Source organism: Mauremys mutica, chromosome 13, assembly GCF_020497125.1.
Source record: "Mauremys mutica isolate MM-2020 ecotype Southern chromosome 13, ASM2049712v1, whole genome shotgun sequence".
Classification (NCBI taxonomy): Eukaryota; Metazoa; Chordata; order Testudines; family Geoemydidae; genus Mauremys; species Mauremys mutica.
Genome location: NC_059084.1, coordinates 4090372 through 4113782, shown reverse-complemented (window position 1 = coordinate 4113782; position 23411 = coordinate 4090372). Strand labels below are relative to the sequence as shown.

Genomic DNA, 23411 nt, shown 5'->3' with positions numbered 1-23411 from the left:
GAGACGCCTTCACCTGGCACAAGCTGCACGTTAACCTGGTGTCACGATCCCTTGAGCTGCCGGAGCAGCGCTGGGCCGCCTCCCTGGGCAGCACCTTGCCACACTCCAGACACGGGTCCCTGCACCGGGGCCTCCAGGGACTCCCTCCCCTCCTGGCCCCCTAAGACAAGGCGACTACTGGAGCCGGGGAGGGATCTGGCTCCCAGAGCAGCCCCAAGTGGCCTTTTCTCTCCACCTGTCTACGGGGCATGGATGGGATTAAATGCTCACACCCCTGAAGTGCCCAGCTGCCCCTGAGCTCGGCTCCTTCCCAGGCTGGCAGCAGGGCTGGAGGGGATGGCTTAGGTGTCTATGCATCAGGGACAACTTCCCCCTAAAGCCCCAGGTTCCAGCTCCAGGAGGATCAGGTCAGGCTGTGGTCCGGCAGGAATGGGCGGTTAGCACTGCCCCAACTTACCTGGTGCCCGCGGCTGGCTTTGGCACAGAGGGGGGCGCCGCGGTGACGGTCGGGTGAGGGATCTGTGGCCGCTTCTCTCCCACGCCGACGGGGCGGAGCGCAGTCAGGCAGCCCTGGGGACGACACAGCCCACGGTGAGACCCTCCTCTCACCGTCAGCACTCACAGGCCCGGCAGCCGCGACCCCGCCGGGGCAGAGCGAGAGCAGACAGGTCACTGCCGGGCAGCGCCACAGACCTGCACCCACTGGGATCTGCCCTCTGGAGACACTAGCCAATGGGAGGGCAAGAAGCCTTCGGCCCACGGTCCCCACGCTGAGACCTGGGAGCCGAGATCCGGGGGGCAGGCACCGGAACGGACCCTATGCCCTTCCGCCTGGCACGGCCGAGGAGGCCTCACAGAGCCAGATGGAAGCAGTGATCGTCCATTTCAGCCTATGGCTGATGCCGCAGCTCCCTTGGTTCCGCAGGTCTCGCAACCCACACGTGTCCTGCCAAGCGGAAACCTCAGCTGACGAGGACGGGAAGGGCAAGCCAGAGCCACAGAAGTGTTAATGCTTGGGGTGGGGGCAGGGGAACCTGGCTCGGCCCCCAGGCTCAGGAAAAGAAGCCCGGTTCCCTTCTTGTGGTTAGAGGAAAATCGCCTCCACCTGTTTCATGGCCTAGTGGTTAGAGCAGGGCCCTAGTTCTGCCACAGACTGTGCGAGCGTGTGCAACTCATGGTGCCTCTGTGCCTCAGTTTCCCCATATGTAAAAGGAAAACACCACCCGACCTCACCCAGGGCGCAGGCAGCTTAGCACGCGTGTGTGAAGTGTGCTGCAGTCCCTAGGCAGGAGGCACCTGGTGAGCCCAAACACTGTAACCGAAGATCCAGGAATACAGGGAACTTTTCTACCGGGGACCATTTCACAGCCCAAAGTTTTCCACTTTTCACACCACACCCTGCAAGGCAGAAGCTGTAGCATGGAAGCCGAGTCCTGCTGGCTGAATGCAGCATTCTGGAGTCTCTGCTCTAGAATGTGACGGTTCTAAATGCAACCGGGTCCCAATTTCATGCAAAACCAGCCCAGGTTCGAGCCAGAAACACCCTGTCAAAGGCCACAGGCTTGTCGTGAAACGGGACTTGTTTTGCAAAACGGAGACAAGACAGATGCAAACCCCTGCAGCGCGCGACGTTCCAGATCAGACGCCAGCCTGCATGACACACGCACTTCCACTGCACGTCTGCCAAATTCTAGCCAGGAAATTGCTCTGTGCCTCCGCCTCCCTCCTTTGCCTTGGAGCATCCCTCCTCTCAGAGAGCGTGTCGTGCTTGGCAGCTCTGGGGCAGGGACCCGTAAACAGGACAGGCTTGGGGGATGACCTGTGCTGTTTTAGTGCAGCCGCGTGTCCCATGAAGGTAACGGTACAGGAGCCATTCTAGGAATCCGGCTGCCTCTCTCCTGCCAGCCAATACAGGGGGTGGGGGAACTGTCTGGTTACTCACCGGGGACCCTTTAAAAACAACTGGTGACTGTGGCGCTGGGGGTGGCTGCCAGGAGATGCTGAAGCCCATCCCGCCAGGCAGGGTTTTCGAAGCAGCTGAGATGCTGACGGGAGCCATCGCCTGAAAGCCACAAACGTAACCAGGAGAGGATGAGACACATCTGGGCATGTGGACGGGGGGCGGCCAGGAGAGCTGGGGAGGGAGCTGGCCCCCGTCACCCCAAAGGCGACAAGCTGCGGGTCAGTGGCGCAAAGCCTGGCAAGACCACCCCGGCGTGGGACCCAGCTCCGGCTAACCCGGCACTCTGCCCACGCTGCCCAGAGGGGGCAGCTCTGGACAGGCCTGACAGACAGCGTCAGGGCCGAGAAACGTCACAGGCATCCGAACAAGGGCCCCCACCTGCCCATGCGGCGGGCGGGCTCTGCCACTTCATCCGAACGCTCCAGCGCACGGGGGGGGAGGGAGGGGGGGCAGGAGAGATGAGCAGAGGGAGTCCGAGTCCAGCACGGTTTGGGCATTAAATACGCTCTCAGAACCTTCCTGCCATGGGATGTTTCGGCTCCCAGGTCTGCGTGGGGCTCAGGGGCTGCCCGTTCACTCCAGTGTCCTGCCTCCCACTAGCCCATGCCACACACTTGAGAGCCCCCCAAATACCACCCGGGGTGGGCAAGGAGGGAGCATCCCCAAAGCCCGGCTGCTGAGCAATCTCTGCCCCAAACACGAGGCGCGACAGGCCTTGATCATCTCTACCCTGCAGCTGCAGCTGCTGCTTTTGTCTTCCCTGAAACTTCCCAGATCTTCAGCCAGCCTGAAGCTGGACTCTGACTTCACCCACGTTTCCACACGTGCCCCTGGCTGCGCCTGCAAAAGCGTCCAGGCCCCCACCTGGTGCATCCAGATCAGACAGCCTGGCTCCAACTGCCTGACACTCACTCACAAAACTGGAGCAAACACGCTTCTGGGAGCACCGCCAGTCGTGCGAGCAAAGATCAGAGGCTAGACTGAGCCTTTGTCCACCAAGGCAAACCTGCCTCCTGCAGCGGTGAGTTCCACAGGCTCGCTGCAGCACCCTGCGTAACACAAGCTTTTCCTTCCCAAAATGGAGACGTGGTGGGGGCCATGCTCCAAAGGCACCTCCTATACCCCAGCCACTGCCTCCTTCCACAAGCACCATCTGGGAGGCTGGTTTGAAAACGTTTGCTGCGCAGTCTGAGGCTGCAGCATGGCCAGTGCAGGGAAGTTGCACCCTGTTCTAGGGACACTCGGCAGGGCCGACGCGGGAGACTTCAATGGATTTGCACTGGGCTGAGCCCAGGATGGTTTCAGCTCAGGGATCGAGGGGCCCACACGTCCCAGTATGCATTACTCCACCATCTGTGTCCCTCTTCCCCACCAATGCGGTCTCACCTGCTTTTCCACATGGCCCACCTGATAGGCGTGGTCCGTGTGGACATGGCACAGGCTCGTTGGAGCTGAATGACTCAGAGGAGACTCCACAGAGTCCTCGGGCTTCACCAGCACCGGCGGGGTTCGCTGCACCTCCAGGACAGGGAAAGCCGGGGGCACCGAAGAAGTGGGCGAGACGGGGGTCAGGCTGGACAGCCCATCTGTCAGGGAGTCCACGTTGACGTCCAGCTCTGTGTAGTAAAAGTCCTCCTCGCCGTCGCTCTGATCCAGGTCGGCTTTCCGGCTGCACAGGGAAAGCGGAGTCAGGCGCTGGAGGCATTTCCAGCCCTGACCCAGCCATGGGGGCAAGGCCAAGGGGCCTGCCTACCTCCTGGGAGCATCCCACATGCAGTTGTGCTGAGCGATCACAGCACCTGGAGGGGTTTGCTGCTGGTCACTAGCCAGGCATTGTCAGAGACAGCCCCGGGGGCACAGGGGTCCCAGGCTGCACCAAGGGATCCTGTCACAGTGGTGCAGCGAGCAGGGTGAAATACGCAGCTTGTTGTACTGAGCAAGATTTGCACTTCATACACTGGCGTAAAGATTTTAAGTGAGGCTTTACGTGTGGTGGCTAAGGACAGTCAGGAGGAGGCTACCGGTTTGTTATTTTTTGTTTGCTTATTTCGGGAAAGGGAAATGAGGATGGAAAATGAGTGCAAGCAGTGGAGCTTCTGCAAAGCTGGAGCTTTTTAGACTGCAGGTTACAGAAAAAGAACGAGAGCACCAGAGAATCTTGGTACTAAAGGAACTGGCCATGGAGGAGAAGGAAAGAGCAAAGAGAGGGAAAGAGAGAAAACGCAAACTGGACCTGCTAGAGAAGCAGAACCAGAAACCACCGACCCCAATCATTGCCATCACTCCAAAAACCCCCAATTGGGACCACCTATGGCCTTCGTACAACAAGGACCCTGCTCGCTGCGGCACGCCCATCCTATCCAACAACGCGGGAGAGGCAGAGGGATTCCACGCCCAGCTCACCCCACTGATATGGGCTGGAAGGGGATTGCTCAGTGATCTCTCGGGCTGATTAAGGGACGGGATGGAGCGGATGGACTCCAAGACAGGAGGCTGCAATGCAAGGCTTCCTGAATGGCAGATGTAAAGGCAGGAGAGGGGGAGGTGAGGAAGGGAGAAGTAACCTGGAAGCAACCAAACATGGATGCAAGAGACATGGGGGAAAAAAATTGGGGGAGGAGCTTTGGCAGAGCCTGCCCTGCCCATAGGATGTAATTCCTTCCTTCCCAGCCCTCCTCCGGCTGCTGGTACCGCCCGGAGCACTGCAGGACCCAGCGCACCCTCACGCCTACCCAAGGTGGACGGTTCGGATGTGCTTCTGCATCCCCGAGGAGCTGCTCAGAACCTTGCCACAGCTTTTCCACAAGCACTTGAACATCACCTTGGTGGAGTTCTTGGGAAGGAAAGGGAGACAGAATGAATGAGGACCACGGCTCCCACTCAGGCCCAGGCAGCCCCGCTCCCCGGGGCTCAGACCCCCACCTGGAAAGGGGGCCAAGGCTCTTACTCCCACAGGCTGGGCTGAGTGTGCGTGGGGAGGGAATGTGGTCCAGTGGCTGGAGCAGGGAACAGTGAGAACTGCCCATGTCACCAGGTCCCTCTGACTTGGGGGAGCTCCTGAACCGCTCCCCCAACTGTAACATGGGCACAGTTACGCTCCCCTCTCTGGGGGGAGTTTGGGGCATTATCTCCTGTCTTAAAGCAGCTGGGGTGCCCAGAGGAAAGGTGCTAGGCAGGGCTTAATTTGTAATGAAAGACGTGCCAGGGCTCAAGTAATTTTTTTACATTCATAACTGATGCCGCAAGCCCAGAAGTGCTGGGGGGCTCTGAACTGCCAGGCCCAGAGGTGCCGGGGGGGCTCTGAACTGCCAGGCCCAGAGGTGCCGGGGGGCTCTGAACTGCCAGGCCCAGAGGTGCCGGGGGGGCTCTGAACTGCCAGGCCCAGAGGTGCTGGGGGGCTCTGAACTGCCAGGCCCAGAGGTGCCAGGGGGCTCTGAACTGCCAGGCCCAGAGGTGCCGGGGCTATGAGCTGGCATAAATTAAGCCCTGGTGCTAGAAGAGGGGCTGCGTGGGGAAAGCCCCGCTCGCTGCAGGGACACAGTTCAAACTCCTCCGGCTTCCTGTTCGCTCCCACGTGCCATGCAGGGCGCTGGACTCTGAAGTTCTATTACAGGCTTGGCTGGAGAGTCAGAGTCAACAGCCCGTCGCTGATACCGTATAATTCAGCCCCCACCGGGAGCGCCCCTCGGCCCTGCAACCCGCTCCCCAAGCTCGTCCCAAAAAGCGAGTCCGGTCAGCCTTTAAGGCACAGCACAATGCCCAGCTCTCCTCCCCAGCCTGGCAGAGAGCAATGCCCAGCTCTCCTCCCCAGCCTGGCAGGGAGGGCGTGTGGACGAGGAGCAGAGGAGGAGCAAGTTGATTATTTGTCTCCTGCCTACAGAGAGGCCCCTTTCTCGTCATTTCAGTGAGTCCACTTCGCCTCCATCCCTGCTCCGGCCCCGCCCCCAGCCATGGCTCCGCCCCCACCACGGCTCTGCTCCCAGCCCCACCCCCAGCCTTGGCCCCCTTACCCCTGTCCGTGCCCTCCTCACCCCTCCCCTGAGCCGTGGCCTCACTCCCAGCCTGGTTCCCGGGGTGCGGCGCAACAGGGGCAGGATGGGACCGTGAAAAGTTTGGGGACCACTGCTCTGCCGGTCCCGGGGACTCTCCCCCCAACCACCTTCTTGGACCGGCCCTGCACCCTGAGCAACCCCAGGCAGCCCCACTGTTCCAGCTCCCGCCCTCCGCACCTTCCTCTTCCTGGGAATGGGGTCTCCGAAGAGGAAGTGGGTCGCTTCAGTCTCCTCGATGCCGTCGTCCAGCTGGGGGGCCGGCAGGAAGCTCTTGGCCACGTCGGTGGATAGCGGCGGCGACGGGGTGGAAGGGGTGGAGCGGTCGCTTGGCAGGTCCCAGTTCCAGTCCCCGCTGTTGTTGCTGCTGCTGCTGTAGCTGGAGGACATGGCGGGACCCTCCTTCCAGGCCTCGCAGCTGAGCTCTGCTGTGTGCGGGGAGAGGAATTCAATCGCCCACTGGTCACCCACTGGGGGCGGGGCTCAGCCCCTGGACACGCAGACGTCAGCCCCTTCCAGTGCTCCGGCAGATAAAGCACCTTCTGAGCAGAGCTCTGGGAATCCCACGGGCAGAGCCAGCCCAGGGGTGAACCTCCCGGGCAGCAAGCGCTGTGCCCAGCCTGAGCTTTCATGCGCCAGCAGGGCAGGTTTCTCCACCGGCACAACTCCTGCAGCAGAGGCAGGTAGGTTTGTCTGCTCCCGCAAGTGGGCTTTTTACAGCAGGGGCTGCCGTGCTTGATGGGAGCCTCGAGCCATAAAGACCCAAACTCAACACCCCCCACCTCCGCTCTTTGTTACATGTGGCGTGGTGACGTGAGGAGGTCCCAGAGCCCTGGCTAGGAGCACTGCCTCCAGTGGCAGTTCCTATAGTGCCCTTCATCAGCAGACCTCAGAGCACGTGACAGAGAGGCCAGTATTGGTATCCCCATGTAACAAATGGGGAAACTGAGGCAGAGGGAGGGCAGTGACTTGCCCAAGGTCACCCAGCAGGCCAGTGGCTGAGCCAGGAATAGAACTTGCGTCTCCTGAGTCCAGTGCTCTTGGGTTAGGCCACGCTGCCTCCCATTATTAAGCCAATCTCTATTGGAAACGAGGATGAGATTTCGTGCGGAGCGGGGCAGATTATCGCCCATCTGCTGCAGCAGGGCTCTTACACCTTCCTCCGAAGCATCTGTCCCTGACAGCAGCTGGCACCGGGACACAGACTAGATGGACCTCAGGGCTGACCTAGTCTGCCAGTTCCTAAGCTCCTACGAGGGGACTCGGGACCCTGAATTCCCTACATCATGCAGGATTTACAGAGGCGTAACCGAGAGCAGCACATGGCCCGACGCCCCCGTTAGCAATTCTGCCTTGCCCATCTCGGGGCTCAGCATCCCATCAGTACCTGGGCTGAGGGTGCCAGGCGGGTTGCCAAGCACTAGAGGGCTAGTGGACAGGCTGGTGAGAACTGCGGCTGCCATGACCTCGTCTATCCCCGCCTTGCCCGACAGCTTTCTGAAAGACAGACAGAAAACGGAGAACACAGCGGTTAGATCCAGCTTAGAAATTCTCTGGCCGTAACTCCGCCAAGCGCCCCAGAGCAGCAGCGGGGCAAGCGGATGCCCACACGCCACCCTGACATCTGGCCCCAGCCCGGGGCGAGACGAACCGACCATCAGTCCACCGAGAAGTCTGCTGAGACACCCCATCAGGGCAGACACCCGTCTGCAGGCCCCTCTCAACACCATTCCCACAGGCCACTGCGCGCCCAGCACCTGGCAACCATCTCCAGTCGCTGCCGGCTGAACCAGCCACCCGGAGGGCAAAGGCGCCTTACACCCCATTTGATTCCCACTCCCAATCCAGGCTTCTGTGGCTGCCACTAGCCACACGCAGGGGACAGGGGCGAGATTGTGACTCCCACATTCATTCAATGAAGAATGAGGGGGGGATTTGATAGCTGCTTTCAACTACCTGAAAGGGGGTTTCAAAGAGGATGGAGCTCGGCTGTTCTCAGTGGTAGCAGATGACAGAACAAGGAGTAATGGGCTCAACTTGCAGTGGGGGAGGTTTAGGTTGGACATTAGGAAGAACTTTTTCCCTAGGAGGATGGTGTAGCACTGGACTGGGTTCCCTAGGGAAGTGGTGGAATCTCCTTCCTTAGAGGTTTTTAAGGCCCGGCTTGATGAAGCCCTGGCTGGGATGATTTAGTTGGGGGTTGGTCCTGCTTTGAGCAGGGGGTTGGACTAGATACCTCCTGAGGTCCCTTCCAACCCTGAGATTCTATGATTCCGCTTCAGGTCTGTTTGAGCCAACACCAGCCATGCAGGCTGGATCGTATCATACCCCGAAGAGCCACTTTGGGCAGGGGGGCTCCCCCCCAACCCTCTCGCTGACGCCCCTCCCTCCTGCTGAAGGCGTGGCTCATTCCCTTCATGTGGCCTGCCCCAAACCCAGTGCTCTGGGCTCCAGAGTGGTCACCCCGGGGGCAGGGCGGCTCTCAGCACCGTATCTGCCCTGGCTGTCATGAGCCGGCTCTAAACCTGCCTGGGGCAGCAAAACCAAGGCCATTGCCTTGGCGCGTCGTGCTCTGCACCTGGGTACAGGCACCGGTGTTTACACGTGCACACAGAGAGGAGAACAGCTGCCGCCGGAGGGGGCAGCCTGCAGCCAGGAAGGAGCATCCCTGAGCCACTAACAGAAAAGCAAAGGGACGAAGGAAGAGTCCCAAGTCAACTGGATTCCTGCAGCCAACAGGCTTCCAATGCACAGGCTGTCTCCCCCCGACGCTGCCCTCTGACCCAAGCAGAGCGTTACACTGAGACCCGACGCCCGGGCACGCTGCCCCGCTGGCAGACCAGCTGCTGGAGCGTCTCCCCAAGCCTGAGACGAGCACGGCAGCAGGAGGACAAGGAGCGACTGCTCACCCCTCTAAGGAAGGGTCTAGAGCGCTGGACAGCACACAACTGCAAAGCGCACCATAAGCTGCAAGCCAGCCTTGTGGCGTGACCAGCTGCCGTGTGGCAGGGGCGAACCACAGGTTTGTGCATCCTGGGCCGGCAGGAGCTGAGGTGCCCTGGAGGGAGAAGAGTGCCTGTACGATCCCTTGGGCAGCCCCCCACCCCCACCCCACCTAGCAGAGCGGCTGCCTTAGGGTGCAGGACGGAGGAACCAAAGACGGTCTGGCAGTGAGCAAAGCGCCTTCTTCGATCACTGGCAGGTAAACAGTGGAAGGAAGAGAAGTGAGCCCTAATGGAACGAGGGGTGTCACAGGCAGCCAGGGCGAGAGCCCCCCTTCGGAGAAATCCCCAGCACCAGCCTGCCCCCACCCCCCGCGCACTTCAGCGGCTGCAGTCCCTTTAAAAGCCAGAATGATTCACCCCCTCCCTCCCCCCAGTCTGCACCACGTGATCCACCAGACCCAGGCAGCAGCCCAGAGCTGGGGGGAGGAGGGGGGGAATTGCACACAGGGCCTCTGACTGCCAAGCACTTTATCTGGGTCAATGTCTAACCGAGAAAACCACGGGCGGGGGCTGGCCATGCCGAATGAGCAGAGCAGGGGAGACAGTCTCCAGCCGGGGAGGGGAGCGAGGGCTCTTGGCTCTGGTTGTTCAGCGAGGGCAGGGGAGCAGCATCTCAGGAGAGGCTGTAAGGGGGGAAATCGCTCCCCTCTGGGGTCACTTGAAACACCTGGTTCACCTCCGTGCATGATAATACTCTGCCAGCCAACTAATTATCCCCACAACTCCCCTCCCCAGCTTAGGCAGGCAGCCATCCTCCTCCCCTCTAGGGAAACTAAGGCACAGAGGGATTAAGTGACTTGCCCAAGGAGACACAATGAGCCAGTGGCAGAGCCAGGATGAATACTCAGGAGCCCTGGTGCTGGATCACTCCCCCACCCCCACTGGCTGACAGCCCAGCGCTGGCTTGGCGAGTCTACTCTGCTGCCCAAGGGCCTGGAAACACTGGCTCTCTGTGAAGGGACAAGTGGTTCTCAGCCCAGAGACGGGAGGCTGGCAGGGCCTGCTGAGCTCCAGGCAGCAAGGGTGGGTCATGGGCGCTAGTCCATACATGCCAGGTGCAAGCCAGCAACCCCTGCCGGGCATCACCAGCTGAGAGCCAGAAGCGGCATCATGGGGTGATAGAGCGGCTGGAAAGCTCTGGCCTCTGCTTTTCTAGGGGTGGAAAAGTCACGCCCAGGCTCTGTGTACATCGCACACGTGACAGAACACAACGTACGACAAAGCAAATCACTCGCCCTGCAGCGGCGTCTCCCATCCCGTGGGGCTGGCTCCTCGCTCCGGGCGCTGTGACCTGGCCCACAGGATTCGCTGCACTGCTCAGGTTTGGCCCATCCCTTATGGCTGGGAGATGGCCAGGCCAAATCTGAGCAAGTGGGGACCCAAGCCACAGGGTCAAATTCTTAAGTTTGGCCTGGCCATGGCATTGTGAGGGACGGGCAGCAGGGCCAACCCTGACCATGCCCCAGGTCACAACCAAGCTGGGCCCAGGCCGGTGGGACAGGAGCGGCAGGGCAGGCTTACCCTGGAAAACCCAGGAGAGGCAGGCAAGTGGGGGGATGCAGGGGGACAGGAATAGAGATAGGGCAATGGGGCATCCAGGGAGGAGTCCCTGGAGCTATTGAGGGGACTAAAGGAAGCAGTTGGGGCTGAGACAATCCATGGGGTTTGTGGCACTGAGTGGGGTTGGAGAAGTGGAGGTTACAGGGGGGCTGCAGTACTGGGTACATTTCAAGGGGAGAAGCCTAAGGAACTGTCCAGGCGATTTTGGGGTGGCTAACTGTAGTGGGGACTGGTGAGTGCCTCAAGGCATGAAATAATGCCTTATCACCCAAGGGGTATAGATCCTGGTTATCTGTACCACAGAGACAGGCAGGGGAAGTATTTTATTAGCATAAAAAATAAAACAACATTTTAATGGCTAAAACAAAACAACTAAATTCCCAAAAAATAAAAGAAATTAAATCACACTCTCTGAAGCCCAGCTCTTCCTGCTGGAGATGGCACCTCCTGCTGGTCAGCATCTCCCTTCCCCGCCATTCTTCAGCCCAGGAGGCCACTCTGACACTCCTCAGCTTTGTGTGGCTTCAGGCCATCCCAGACATAGGTCAGCACGTGGGGTTCCCTCCGCGATGGGGCTCGATTGCTCTCGAGCCTGCCGAGCCTGCGACCATCACCTGCTCTCGCTATACCAGCGCTCTGCCTATGAGGGGATCGGACTCCTTGGGCGGAGTGGGGTAGGATCCACAATCCAACACACTCCCGCAGACACACACAGTCTCCCTGACTTGTGTCCAGAGACGCTGGCTTGTTCCTGCGTCCCAGAGGAGAGCGCCGAGCCCACGCGGCCTGGCTGAGCGTGCTGCCCACTACCTTCTCAGCACTTGGCCGAGGGCATCACGCCAGGACGCCCCTGCCCGCTTTCCCGGGCCCTCAGCTTCTGGGGGGAAATAAAACACACACAAAAACCCAAACTCCACAGCCCACCCTCCTCCTGTCTCCCCGTAATGAATATCCAACAGCAGGAGTTGGCCAGACTGGTGTATCTATAGCACATGTAGGGGACTAGAATTTCTTGGGTAGTTCTTTCTGTGCCAAATGTTGCACTCCCTCACTCGGCTCCCCACACCCCCCTCACCCTGTGGACTCCTTCCGAATTCCAGCAAGGAGCTCCAGGCTGGATTGATCCCTGGAGTTTCCCCACATCAGAGGGAGCAGCCATCTTTGGTACACACCAGCAACCACGCTGGAGCACGGCTTGTCAGCACAAACTACCAGGATCAACCTTGCCTTTGGCTTCAGGGGCTTAGCTTTCCTAGCCTTCAACTCCAAGGGAGAGAGCATTTTCCCAGCAACCTGATGCCTAACCCCATTAAACCACATTTTCACAGCCCTCCACTATCCCCAGAAGCCGCCACTTCTCCTCATTCATGCACAAGGCTTATACCAGAGCATCGCCGTCCTAGCATACAAAGAGGACCTAGAGTCTGAGTTAAGGTCAGCAGAGACCACCCGATCATCAAGGCCGACCCCTGCCCATCACAGTGCACTGAGCCCAATAACCAGGAGTACACTAGAGTGCAACATCCCCCCAGAAACAAAACACCACGTGCCCCTGGTGGGCGGAGGCGCACCAATGGCTCAAGCCCTGCAATGGCAGGGAATGGATTTGGTCAGACGCTTGCCCAAATGGCCTGGGTGTATCTCTGGAGACTGCCTAGGAGACAAAGCCGCCGGAATTGTGATGTCCCACCTATTGGATCCCTGTGACCATCTGCTAAGCTTTGATATCCTTGGAATTCAGCTGGTATCCGTCTGGCTAGCCACTGCCTTCCCTGGGCCACGGGTTAATGTGGCCCAGACAGGCACAGCACTCTTGTCTCCCTGCGAGACCCGCGTCATTCCACTACTCCACCTCCGCTATTGTCTCCAGACGACTCGGGCACCTGCTGCCACCAAGGGAGTAGGTGGAGAGCACAAAATCCACTGAACCAGCCGCGTTTCAACCCAGCTCTTCAGAGCCGGTACCGGCCTCCGGCAGGTCTGGGATTTAGAGTCTCAGGGCTTGGCTACACTTACAAATTTGCAGCGCTGCAGCAGGGTGTGAAAACACACCCTCTCCAGCGCTGCAAATTGCGGCACTGCAAAGCGCCAGTGTGGTCAAAGCCCCAGCGCTGGGAGCGCGGCTCCCAGCGCTGTCCGTTATTCCCCACAGGGAGGTGGAGTACGGACAGCGCTGAGAGAGCTCTCCCAGCGCTGGCGCTTTGACTACACTTAGCGCTTCAAAGCGCTGCCGCGGCAGCGCTTTGAAGTGTAAGTGTAGCCAAAGCCTCAGTGCAGAGAGCGGGGCGCTGGCGTGCAAGAGGCACTGACACTCCATTAACCTTCTAGGCTTCACCAAGCCCACCTCCCCACCCACCCACTCCCTCAAACCCGGAGCACAAATATGAACATTCAATGCTGGCTGCTGCACGGCCTGGACTAGCACGTAACCCACATGGCACAGACAAACCCAGCAGCGTCCCACCTCCCTCCCCGAGTGCCGGCACCAGCTCTAGCTCCCGGCGGTGAAGCAGAGCTCGGCTTTCCCAGCCACAGAGACGGCCTCGATTGTGCAATCACCACATTGGCCTTACGTTTGCACACCTGCCCTTCCTCAGCCTGCAACTGGCCCCGGAGCCAGTGTTTGGCAATTTGACTTTGCACAGGGAGCAACACGGCTTTGTCCTCCTGCTGCAGGAAGTCGGAGGGGTACACTGGAGCCTGGGAGGGGGCATTCTGCCTGACACACGAAGTCATGAATCAGGGGAGGAATGAGAGAAGTCACCATTCCCCAGCCCCTTCCCACCAGGCACACACCCCACCTCCCCTTGCACCAATGACCGCCAGGAGTTTAAACGAACATGGTGGTCAATGAATCATTCCCCAAGGCGGGGGGGGGGGGGGGGTCTGCGGTGATTGGATGGCACAGTGCCAGGCCAGCCAATTGTGGCAGCAAAAACAGCAAGAGAGATGGGCAGCTTCTCCTGAAGAGCTACTTTAAAATGGTTTCTTCCTGTCTTGAAATAAACCAGAGGGGGAGGGGGGGAGAGAGCAGGGGGAAGAGGAGGAACGAAGAGCCAGCAAGACAAACGAAAACACGAAAATCTTTTACTGCGTGTCGTGCCAAGACAAGAACTCAAGAAGCCCTTCGCTCAGGGGCCCGAATCTGGATTCATTGGGACGCACGATCACAAAGCTGAACTGACTCCACCGCACGGCCAAACGTCTGGAGTGCAGGCCAGGCCAGCCCCGAGGGAAGAGACTTGGAGAGCCGGAGCCTCCACGGTTTGTTGTTTTCTATTTCCGCCGGTGAATGCAGAGCTCCTGAGACACCCCAGAGCCCTACAAGCTGCAGCCCCGTCTACAGGAGGCGTTCCCCACCCTGCAGGATCCCTGCACGCTGCGGATTCGTACAGCAGCTGGGCCTCTTTGAGGCACTTGGCTTCACAGCAGCCCTGCCAGCGCGCCTGCCAGCCAAGTGCCGCTCAATTGCAGTGACAGCCGCACGCTGGCCCCACTGGCACTCGGAACCAGGGCTGCAGACAGAGGGCAAGGCTTACCCAGCAGCTCCTCCCCCCGGAGGCCATGAGCAGGCAGCCGAGGGTCCCCTCCCCTTCTCATCACCCCCTGCAACAAAGCACAGCGGGAACGGCTAGAGCGGCAGCTAGTCAGCAGTGCTGCGCCCTGGACTGCGGCGCACGCCACTCCGAGGAGGCAGCTGTGATGTTAGGGAGGCCAGGCCAGAGCACGGGACAGAGACATTCAGGGAAAGGAAGGACAGAGGAGATGGGTCTGGCAAACTGGCCGATGGGGGCAGTGGGCTGGGGGAAGAGAGCAACAGGGACAGTCGTGGGGCTCCTGCGCAGGTCATGACTCTCCCCAGCCCGACTCACGGCAGCGTGATGAACAGTGCAGCATTTTCTGCTCCTGGGTTAATATTTAGCAGGGTTGCTCCGGTTTCCCAATCCCCAACGTTTGCCAAAGCGCTGCCAAGTGCGCACAGAGTTTGCTGCTGCCTGCCATCCTGTCCCTCCCACAGCACTGCGAGCTTCCCGCCTCCTGGGCGTCATCGGGCTGGTGCTCTGCAGCCGGGAGCTGGACACACACGGATGGCATGGGCAGGCTACGCACTCGCAGGGAGAAAGGAGAGAACTGGGAAGATTTACAGCAACCCATCTCAATCCCCTCATTAATCTCCTGATCCCAGCTCCGCTCGGTCCATTGCAGGATCCCTTTCAGGAATTTAGGGGATCTGGGCAGGGGCGGCCAGTGGATGCTGGAACAGCATGAAGACACTGCAGCTACCACTAATCCAAGCGTTCCTTATGTGGGACACTGGTAGACCTTTCTGTTCTCTGGAGTGTTTTCACCCGCTGCCTGTTATCCTTATATGTAAGCACGGAGCATCTGTGCTGCTGTCCCCGGCAGGCCAGCTGGGAATCTGATCTCAAATCCATGCCATCAGGTCATGAGAAATGATACAACTCAGCTCTCAGGATCATGGCAGCCCCCATTCATGTGACTCCCCATCCCACCCTCCATCAGCGGGTTTCCACACGAGCAAGGCCCGGATACCAATGCCTGGGAAGCACCTTGGAACTCTTGGGTAGGAGAGATTCTAGTCAAACCTCCCTAGTGCCAAGAGCAAAGAGCGTCTTCCGTTAGTTCTAGCCTCTCTCTTGCCACCATCACCTCAGCCAACAACAAGGAGGATGGGAGAGGCCTGGGAAGAGATTTATGGCCTCTCTGGAACTCTACTGGGAAAACACAAGCATCGCATTGAAAGTCCCAAAGCCAGCGCTCTGGGCTCTTCTGGGCTAACGTTCCCAGTGCCCCACATTCACCGAGCAGATGTGCAGGCCATTAGAGGGGAGAATCTGGCCAGACAGAGCATCATGTTGGAACAGGATTAATGGTTTAACCACAGAATTGTGCAATGCTACCGCCTGGATTGGGGAGCAGTTGGATAGTGGTGCTGCAGCTGCAGGGAGCTTGGTGGGGGAGAGAAAAGTCTGCATGATGGAGCTCTATCGCATATCTTTGGCTAAACGGAACAAGCGTAGGAAGATACCCCTCACTTGTGATTAGCTGTTTCGAGCCCAGCTCACAGTTACTGGCTGGGGCAAAGGGATACAGCTATATACAGAGTCTACTCAGAGGTCAATCTTAGCCAGTCCAAAAATAAACGAGACCATTTTAATCAAATATACAACAGCCAGTGGTTTCCTGGTAGGCATCTCAAGCTAAGCAGCATATGCCTGGTGCAGTACTAGGAGAGGCAACCTACCTGCACACACCAGAATAGTGTGGGTGACTCAGTAGGAGACACTCTTCAATTATAGTTGGTACTGCACCAACAGTAGAACCCTCTTTCAGCTGAGACTTAAAAAACAAAGTCCTGAGCATTTGTGGCCATATGAGATCCAAAGGACACCCCTCTGCACCATTCCAACTCTAGCAATCACAATCCCCCTGCAGTGTCAACAGATTCAGCATCTGCTTTACTATTTCTTAGTGATGCTGGGTGCCACTGAACTGTTACTGTAGTTCACACCAGAGGTGGCTGCACTTCAGTGGTGGGTAAGCCCTTCTCTCTCCACCGAAGAGCTCACAGTTCAGGGCACTCAGCCATTTCAGCATCCCTAAACACAGCATCCTGCTCATTCAGACTCCCCCTTTCTATGAGCCCTACCCTGCAAGTAATTTACTTATGACTAGGACTGTCTGAAGCCAGAAAATGACTGAAAATTAAAGGCAGTCTCTTTGGTTTAAATAAATAAATAAATAAAAACACCCTCTTCTGCACTGATGTGTTCACTGGCTGCACCCCAGAGATGGCTGCATTTCAACAGTCATGTCAGCAAGTGCTTTGGGGTGGAGTGGAGTGGATACCTGCACGGCCACGATTAGACAGTAACCAAGTCTGAAAAGTCCCTAGAATACCACTGCAAGAATAATGCGTGTTTCTCATTAGCTCTAAGATTTCAGACATGGGCTACAGTATGGGAGGAAGGGTGCAGCTCCGACAACCAGAATATAAAACTCTGAGGACAACTGGATTTAGTTTATTTCTTGAAGCAAAGCCCCTTGAGTGAGAGGGTGCATGAAATTCTACTCTCAGAAGCAGAGCTGGTGGGTGTTCAGCAGAGAGAGAAAGAAGTGAGACAGTGGGGGAGGTTATGCAACAGTAGATCCGAAGTCTTGAAGTTTAAAAGTGAGCTGTGTGGGGAGAGATTAGACTCATGCATCCAGAGTGCTAATAATATGGGGGGGGGGGGAGAATTGCCTTAAAAAAAAATTTAAATTCAGATCTTCTGAGGGTTTGAGAAGTAGATATTTTAGTTCAACCACAAGTTGTTGGGCTCCATACAAGAATCAGTGGGTGAAGTTCTCTGGCCTGTGTTACGCAACAGCCGTCATATGTTCTGCAGCGCATCAGAAAGTACCTGAGCTGTAAAATGCTCCCTTTCCTGTTTTCAGCCAGGAGGGGGTACACACACTCTGGGACCAGGCTGGCACAGTAATTTGATTTAGCAGTGTGCTACGCAATGTGGCTGCGCTGTACTCTCAAGCAGGGCACAGCTGGCTATGGCTGGCACCAAGTCACACCGCTCCAACCACTGAAGCGAAACGGTGACGTTCCGTATCACGCCAACACAGTTCCTCTCATCCAAAGAGAGGCACATTCATACAGGGTCCGTTCAGAGCGGCTGCAAAATCAGCAGCGCTGGGGAGCCCTGACCGAAATACAGGAAACTGCTGCGGAGCAGGAACTCCCTCTGCACTCCCAGGTCTGCAGAGGCTGCAGCCTAGACCCTGCAAGGAGCATGGAGAGTTCCCTCTTGGCTTTGCAGGGAAATTGTAGGGGACGAGGGTGGCCAGTCGGGTCCACTGGATAAGAGCCTCCTGGCTCTCTAACTGTGGAGCAGCCGGCTGGTTGCTATTTAGGCCTCCTCCCAGCAGGGGAAGCTGTGGTTCAGTTTGCCAGGCACTGGAGTATCCAGAGTCTGGAACTGTTAAGGAGCAAGAAGCTGATGAAGCCCCCACTTTCAAGCCAAGATTCACCCACTTCCTTGACCCCCCCTGCCCCCCCGTTACACATACCTTCTGCAGAACGGCACTTGTTTTCCCGTGTTTGTTCTGAAAACACCCAGCCTTTTTAGATGCAAGTTTTGTAAGAAAAGCAGCAAAGCGCCCTTTGGCTCATGTCCAGCGTGACTAGTTCAGATAAGAACGAGCAGCAACGGCAAAATTAAAAATCAAACAAAATTAACCAGTCAAGCCACGGAGCGTAGCTCAGCAGCATGAACCGACACATTACGAGACATCATGACGTAGGTAAATTGTTTCTTGCAATCTGAGTAGCTCAAAAGAAATAAGCAGAGCAGTTTCATTCTGGTTTTTGATGTGTTGTCTAAAACCAGGATGTTTAAAAAGGATGCTATAATCTAACCTGTCAGGCTTCCTTAGGAATTTGTTTTACTATGGAGTCCAGAAATACTTAAATTATACATATTAAGGCTTAAAATAAATGGGCACAAAAAGGAGAAATTTGCGTGCTTCAAACTTTTTTTTTTTTGGAAGATAGTGGAAAATGAATCAATAAAGGTTTGGACATCGATAATCACGGTAGCTCCTTTTCTGGCCCTAAAGTCTGTGAACCACTGTCATTCCAAGAAATTGGAACGCCCTTCTGCTCTCTACAGCTGGTCAGAGGAGTTAAACCCAGTCTACATTAGTAAAGTTTTCACCAGTGTAACATATTCAACTTAGGTGCTTAGCCTAAAGACTCCATTTTTGTTTACAGCTATTAATAAACATGTGGGAGAAAAGATGTCTGTGTTAAAGATTCAACATCCCAAGTTTCATGGAAAACCGAAGAGCCAGCACAGCCAGGAATGAGCAGGTCTGACAATCCTCACGCTCACAATACACCCTTCATAAGCCATCACAGAAAGGCAAAAATCCAATCTCTAAAAACTCCTTTGGAGGTCACCTCCACAAAGGGACCCTGCCATTTTGAAGTATGCATAGGAAGCAAGCAGTCTCCTTCCTTCTCTTCTCAACACCCCCACAGATCAGGAAGTGGGGAAAAAATTCTCTTAAAAAAGGTCAACTTTTCAGTAGTTATGCTGTTTGTTCCCCCCGCCCCAATCCCTCCTGCAACTCTTTCAACGCCAATAATAACGACAAGTTTTGGTTATAGCCAGTTTCTCTATCAGGCACTGGGTGCCGCAGTGTTTGGGTTACAAACAGCACAGCGGAACAGTTATTTGTTTAAAAAACAACTCCTCCTCACCCCCCTGCTGGACTAAAACGATACGTCTACATAAAGATCCATGCCGAGGGGGCCGGGTCCCAGTTGGTGACTAGATCTGTATTTGGGGCCAAACTGAATGATTGGCCTTCTCGGAAACGCTGCTGCACTTGTTCTGGCTGGGGAGGGAGGGAGGGAGGGAAGCACCAAGCTTTATTCACACAAACCGCAGGCCCCAAGCAGCCGGTTATCAGAGAGCATACGGTGCACAGGGCTTGAGGGTTTTTTTTTTTTTAAAATATAAACAAACAATTGCAATTAAGGCAGGCCCCTCCCTCTCAAAAACATGGCCAATCGCCGTCTCCATGGCGACAGAAGAGCCAATGGGAAGGCAGTTGCCAACTAGTTTGGCAGCTTAGTGCAAGGAGGCCCGCCCCCGGTCCAGCCCCTTGCTAGCCACCCCCACCCCCACCCCGGACTCCTCCTCCTCTTCCTGTGGCTGCTCTTGGCCCAGAGGTCGTGGAGCCAGAATTAGTCAACTCAGCAGCTGCAGCTCCAGCCCAGGGAGCGTGCACGAGAGAACATGGCCCGAGAGCCGGAGCGGGAACCAAGGCCCAGCAACGCGGAGCTTGCTGTCCAGCCCAGCAGGGAAGCAGTCGGCAGGCTCAGCTGCGAGGGCCTGGGAGAACCAGCAAGCCAGGGCTAGAGTCGCCGTCGAGCTGGGGATCTCTGCTCTGGCAAGGCCACTCCTGGGCTCCTCACCCCACCAAGGGCCAGATGTACTCTCTACCCCCTCCCTCCCACGGCTCTCGCCCCCAGCACTGCTCTGTACGGCCCTCCCCATCTTCTCAGGGCGCCTCCGTCAGACTGGCCCAGCAGAGAACGAGTAGGAGGTGGAGAAAGATGGGGTAGGAGGAGAGATTTAACTCATCCCCACTCCAAACCCCTCTCTGAGACAGGAGGCTGCAGCCATGTGAGCAACCCAAGCACTAAGCTATGTCGCGATCAGTAGGGCTGCATCGGAAGCGTTGAAGTCCCAGTGAAGCGAACACCATCCTACGTCTCACAGCAGCAGAAGCCAACCGCTACATGGTGCCGAGGGCAAAAATCTACATCTTCGCCAGGAGCCACACATCTGGGCATGGCAGCGCTTCCAGCAAATCAGCGCGCGCACACACAAAAAATCACAGCTCCTTTGATAACGGCACAACAGTACAGCCTGAGAGGAAGTGCAGTCTAATAGACAGAGCACGGGACTGAGGGTCAGGAGACTGGGTTCTATTCCTGCCACTGACCTGCTGTACGGCCCTGGGCAAGTCACTTTGCTCTCCATCCCCCCCCCCCATCCTTTGTTGGGACTCTTACTATGTGTTTGTACAGCACCTAGCACAACAGAGCCCTGATCTCAGTGGGGGCCACCGGCGCAATAAAAACCTCTCGGCCAACAAATGGATCATTTCCGTCAAGAGTCTCCACATAAGGTTGCACCAGTTTAACTGAAGATGTGATGTTAAATTGATTTAGTTCAAGCCAGTGCAAAAAAGACACTGTGGACACACACATTTTGGTTTAAACCGGGTTTATTGCAGTTTAGCCTAAGTTGATAGGAACAGGTTTTAGCTGAACTGAAATGAGGGGCTTGCACTGGTTTAATTTAAATTAGGGCAAGTTTGTGCCCAGACACTCTCACAATTTTACCTCTTAAAACAATAAAGCACGAAACCACCATGGCAAGCAGGGTTGCCAACCTGGTAATATTTAAAACATGGACACCCCAGCAGGAGTGCGGGAACCTCCCCTACCCCACCTCTTCCCCGAGGCCTCACCCCTGCCCACTCCTCTTTTCCCCTTCCCCCGCCATCGCTCACTGCTTTTCCCCTCCCATCCCCCCGACCTGGGTCAGGAGGGACTCGCCTGCGGAGCCAGGGCTGGGAGCTGCAGCTGCCTGTGCCAGGTAGGAGGCAGCCCCAGCTGAGTAGGAGCTGGTGTGGGTGATGGCCCAGCGCCTTCTCGCCTCCAGTGACCGGATAGTGTCAGGTCCCCTTTTCGATCGGGCTGTCCAGTCAAAAACCGGGCTGCTGGCCACCCTAACACTGGCCCGGTAATGTTTACGTCTTTGCAAACAACCTCACCACTGATGGCAGTAATGGAAATAGGACTTGTTAGTTCATGTGAGCGCCCTCTGCTGGCTGGATTCCGCTTCTGAAGAAAAGGGGAGGAGCCAGTGGGTATTAGACTGCTCAGAGGCCCCCCAACCAAAAATATTTAAAGGGAACAGAGCAATTGATTTAAAAGGAACTATTAAGTGTGCAGGGGCCATTCCCCAGCCGCATGTAGTAGATCAGAGCTATGGTCACATTTCAGGTTTAAAGTCCTGAGGAGCATTTCTTTAGGAGTGCAGGCTTAAAATGGTAACGCTTAGGCAGCTCAGACACGAGGCTGCCTATGCCTCTAGCTAGGACGGGATGTGGCAGACAATGGATTCGGTACCAGGAAAGACAGGAAGAGACTCAGGGTGGCAGTTGAGCAAGGACCTAGAGAGTAAGATGCTGCATGTGAGGAGGCCCAGGTTCCAGCAGTGAAGTGTTTAAAGTGTGCGGAGGGTTCGTGGAAACATGGCACGGCTGATGAGAGCCACCAGTCTGGGAGGGAGGACGCTTTCTAGTTCAAGGACAGCCCTTACCGTAGTCAGTAGAGATGGACCAGCTTTAAACAGAGCTCAGAATGTGGCCCCAAGACCGCTCCCCCCAGAGAGTCAGGGACAAAGCCCTCCTGCTGCTGTGCCTTCCAGGGATCAGGAGGAGCAGGTATTCCTTTTCCGATCCACCCTGCAGCAGGCGAGGCGCTCAGGCTCTACCCATGGGCTGGGCTGAAATCACCATGGCCCCAGAGGACAGATGCCAAGCTAAGCTACAGCTACCACCTCATCAGCGCTTCTGTGTCTCCAGTGAACTTCCCACCCACCCTCAACCCCAACACATCACTGCTCCAATGGCCTGGAAAACCCCAGCTGGAAGAAAGCAACAACCAAGACCAAGCGCTCCCAAGGAGAGAAAGTCTTTTGCAAAGCAATAACTCAGGACTAGGACAGCAGGAAAGGGGGCCACTGCATGAAATAACACAGCCCTGGAAACGCAACAGCCTCCCTGCCACCTGACTCACGCACACTCACCCACCCTATTACCCACCCGCCTGCCTTCCCACTTCAGAAGCGCACAACGGCGGCGCCACAGAAGAGCATCTGCAGCTAGAGCGGCTCCAAGCAGAATGGAGATACAGAGGAGAGGGGAAGCCCCAAAGGCAAAGCCCCGACAAGACTGACGTGGTGTCATACAAAACAAATCAGCCTTGTGACTTCCTCTGAGACGCAGCCACTTCGCCAGCTGCCGGGACACGTTCACCACCAAGGTGGAACAGTGACAACAGCTGGTGCAATCATAGCCTAGGCAATCGGCTCAGCCATCCCTCAACACCCACTCGAGGGAGCAAGGCGCTACCTGGATTAAACACAAGCCTTCCTGAAGTCCATCATCCAGCACCCCTTCCACATCTCACCTTTCGTACCCAAACATCCAATCCTTAGCACCAGTCTGAGTCAGTGCCTGGGCTCCAGCAAACACCTTGCTCCTAAGAGACACTCCAAGGCATTTTGGGACATGTGGCCCCACATCTACACTGACGACAAGGAGGGAGGAACAGCTGAGCAACTGGAAGGACACCCATGCTTCAGATACCCAGACAGCAAGGGGAGACCAGGCGGCCTGCAGATCCTAGAGCACCGGCAGTGGGAACGACAGATGAGGGGCACCAAGGAAGAAAGGTATCCAAAGAGAACGAGGGAAGATAAAGCAAGACACCTCCAAAATCCCTGCTAGGAAGCTATGCATCTATAAACAACAAACAGCCGAATTTATTATAAATCCCACTGGGGAGCAATACAAACGGACAATCCAGGCACATTTCTGTAACTATCTACAGATTAAACACTGCCACGGGCTTCTGGCAAGCTTCCTGCATGGACTGCAAGGGTTGGGTCTCTCTGCTTTAGCTCTTCCGAATATACTTGGGAGTCACTCTCCCCTGGATGCAGTGAAAGCATTTTTTAAATATATAGCACTGGGCTCTGGTGATGAATCCTAGCTGTTAAGTAACAGTCCAGCGCCTCTTTCACTTTCTTTCCAGGAGTAATAGGTGCAGAACATCTTGGAACAGGGACTGCCACCACCCAACTTCCAGGATTGGAAACAGATCAGGCCCTTTAAACAGCAGCAGCAGCCAATGTTTACAGATGGGGAAGAGTCTGGATTGGTCTAGATTCCAAGATGTGCAGCTGCAAATCCCGAGTGGCTAGAACATCCCACCTCTGGTCATTGTGAAGGCTGCCGACCGCTTTCTACCGCCACATGTGCATTTGTATAAACAGAGCAAAATCCTCCCTCTGCCCGTCCCACCCCAGATGCATATACCGCCTTGAGATGGGTCCGAGGAGCTCTCCCTTGCATGCATGGGTGAGAACACACATGAGCAAAGTTCTGGGCCTGTGCAGTCTGCTCAGCTAAACAGCTGGGCTGGAAAAACACGGATGGACAGCATGCAAG

The 23411-nt window shown here is 56.6% G+C and overlaps 1 protein-coding gene across 5 annotated transcripts in view; it reads right to left on the bottom strand.

Moving 5' to 3' along the window:
• SLC2A4RG (SLC2A4 regulator) overlaps nt 1-23411 on the bottom strand; it is a 47354-nt gene that overhangs the window by 8351 nt on the left and 15592 nt on the right. The window contains exons 3-8 of one of the 5 annotated variants that reach the window (XM_044985195.1): nt 7400-7509; nt 6193-6437; nt 4696-4796; nt 3350-3632; nt 1943-2062; nt 458-570 (exon numbers count right to left, since the gene is read on the bottom strand). In XM_044985195.1, coding sequence (XP_044841130.1) covers nt 458-570; nt 1943-2062; nt 3350-3632; nt 4696-4796; nt 6193-6437; nt 7400-7509 — 972 coding nt within the window. Of the gene's footprint in view, nt 1-457; nt 571-1942; nt 2063-3349; nt 3633-4695; nt 4797-6192; nt 6441-7399; nt 7510-23411 lie in introns of all 5 variants that reach the window. The other 4 variants (XM_044985194.1, XM_044985196.1, XM_044985197.1 and 1 more) reach the window with 4 other exon arrangements.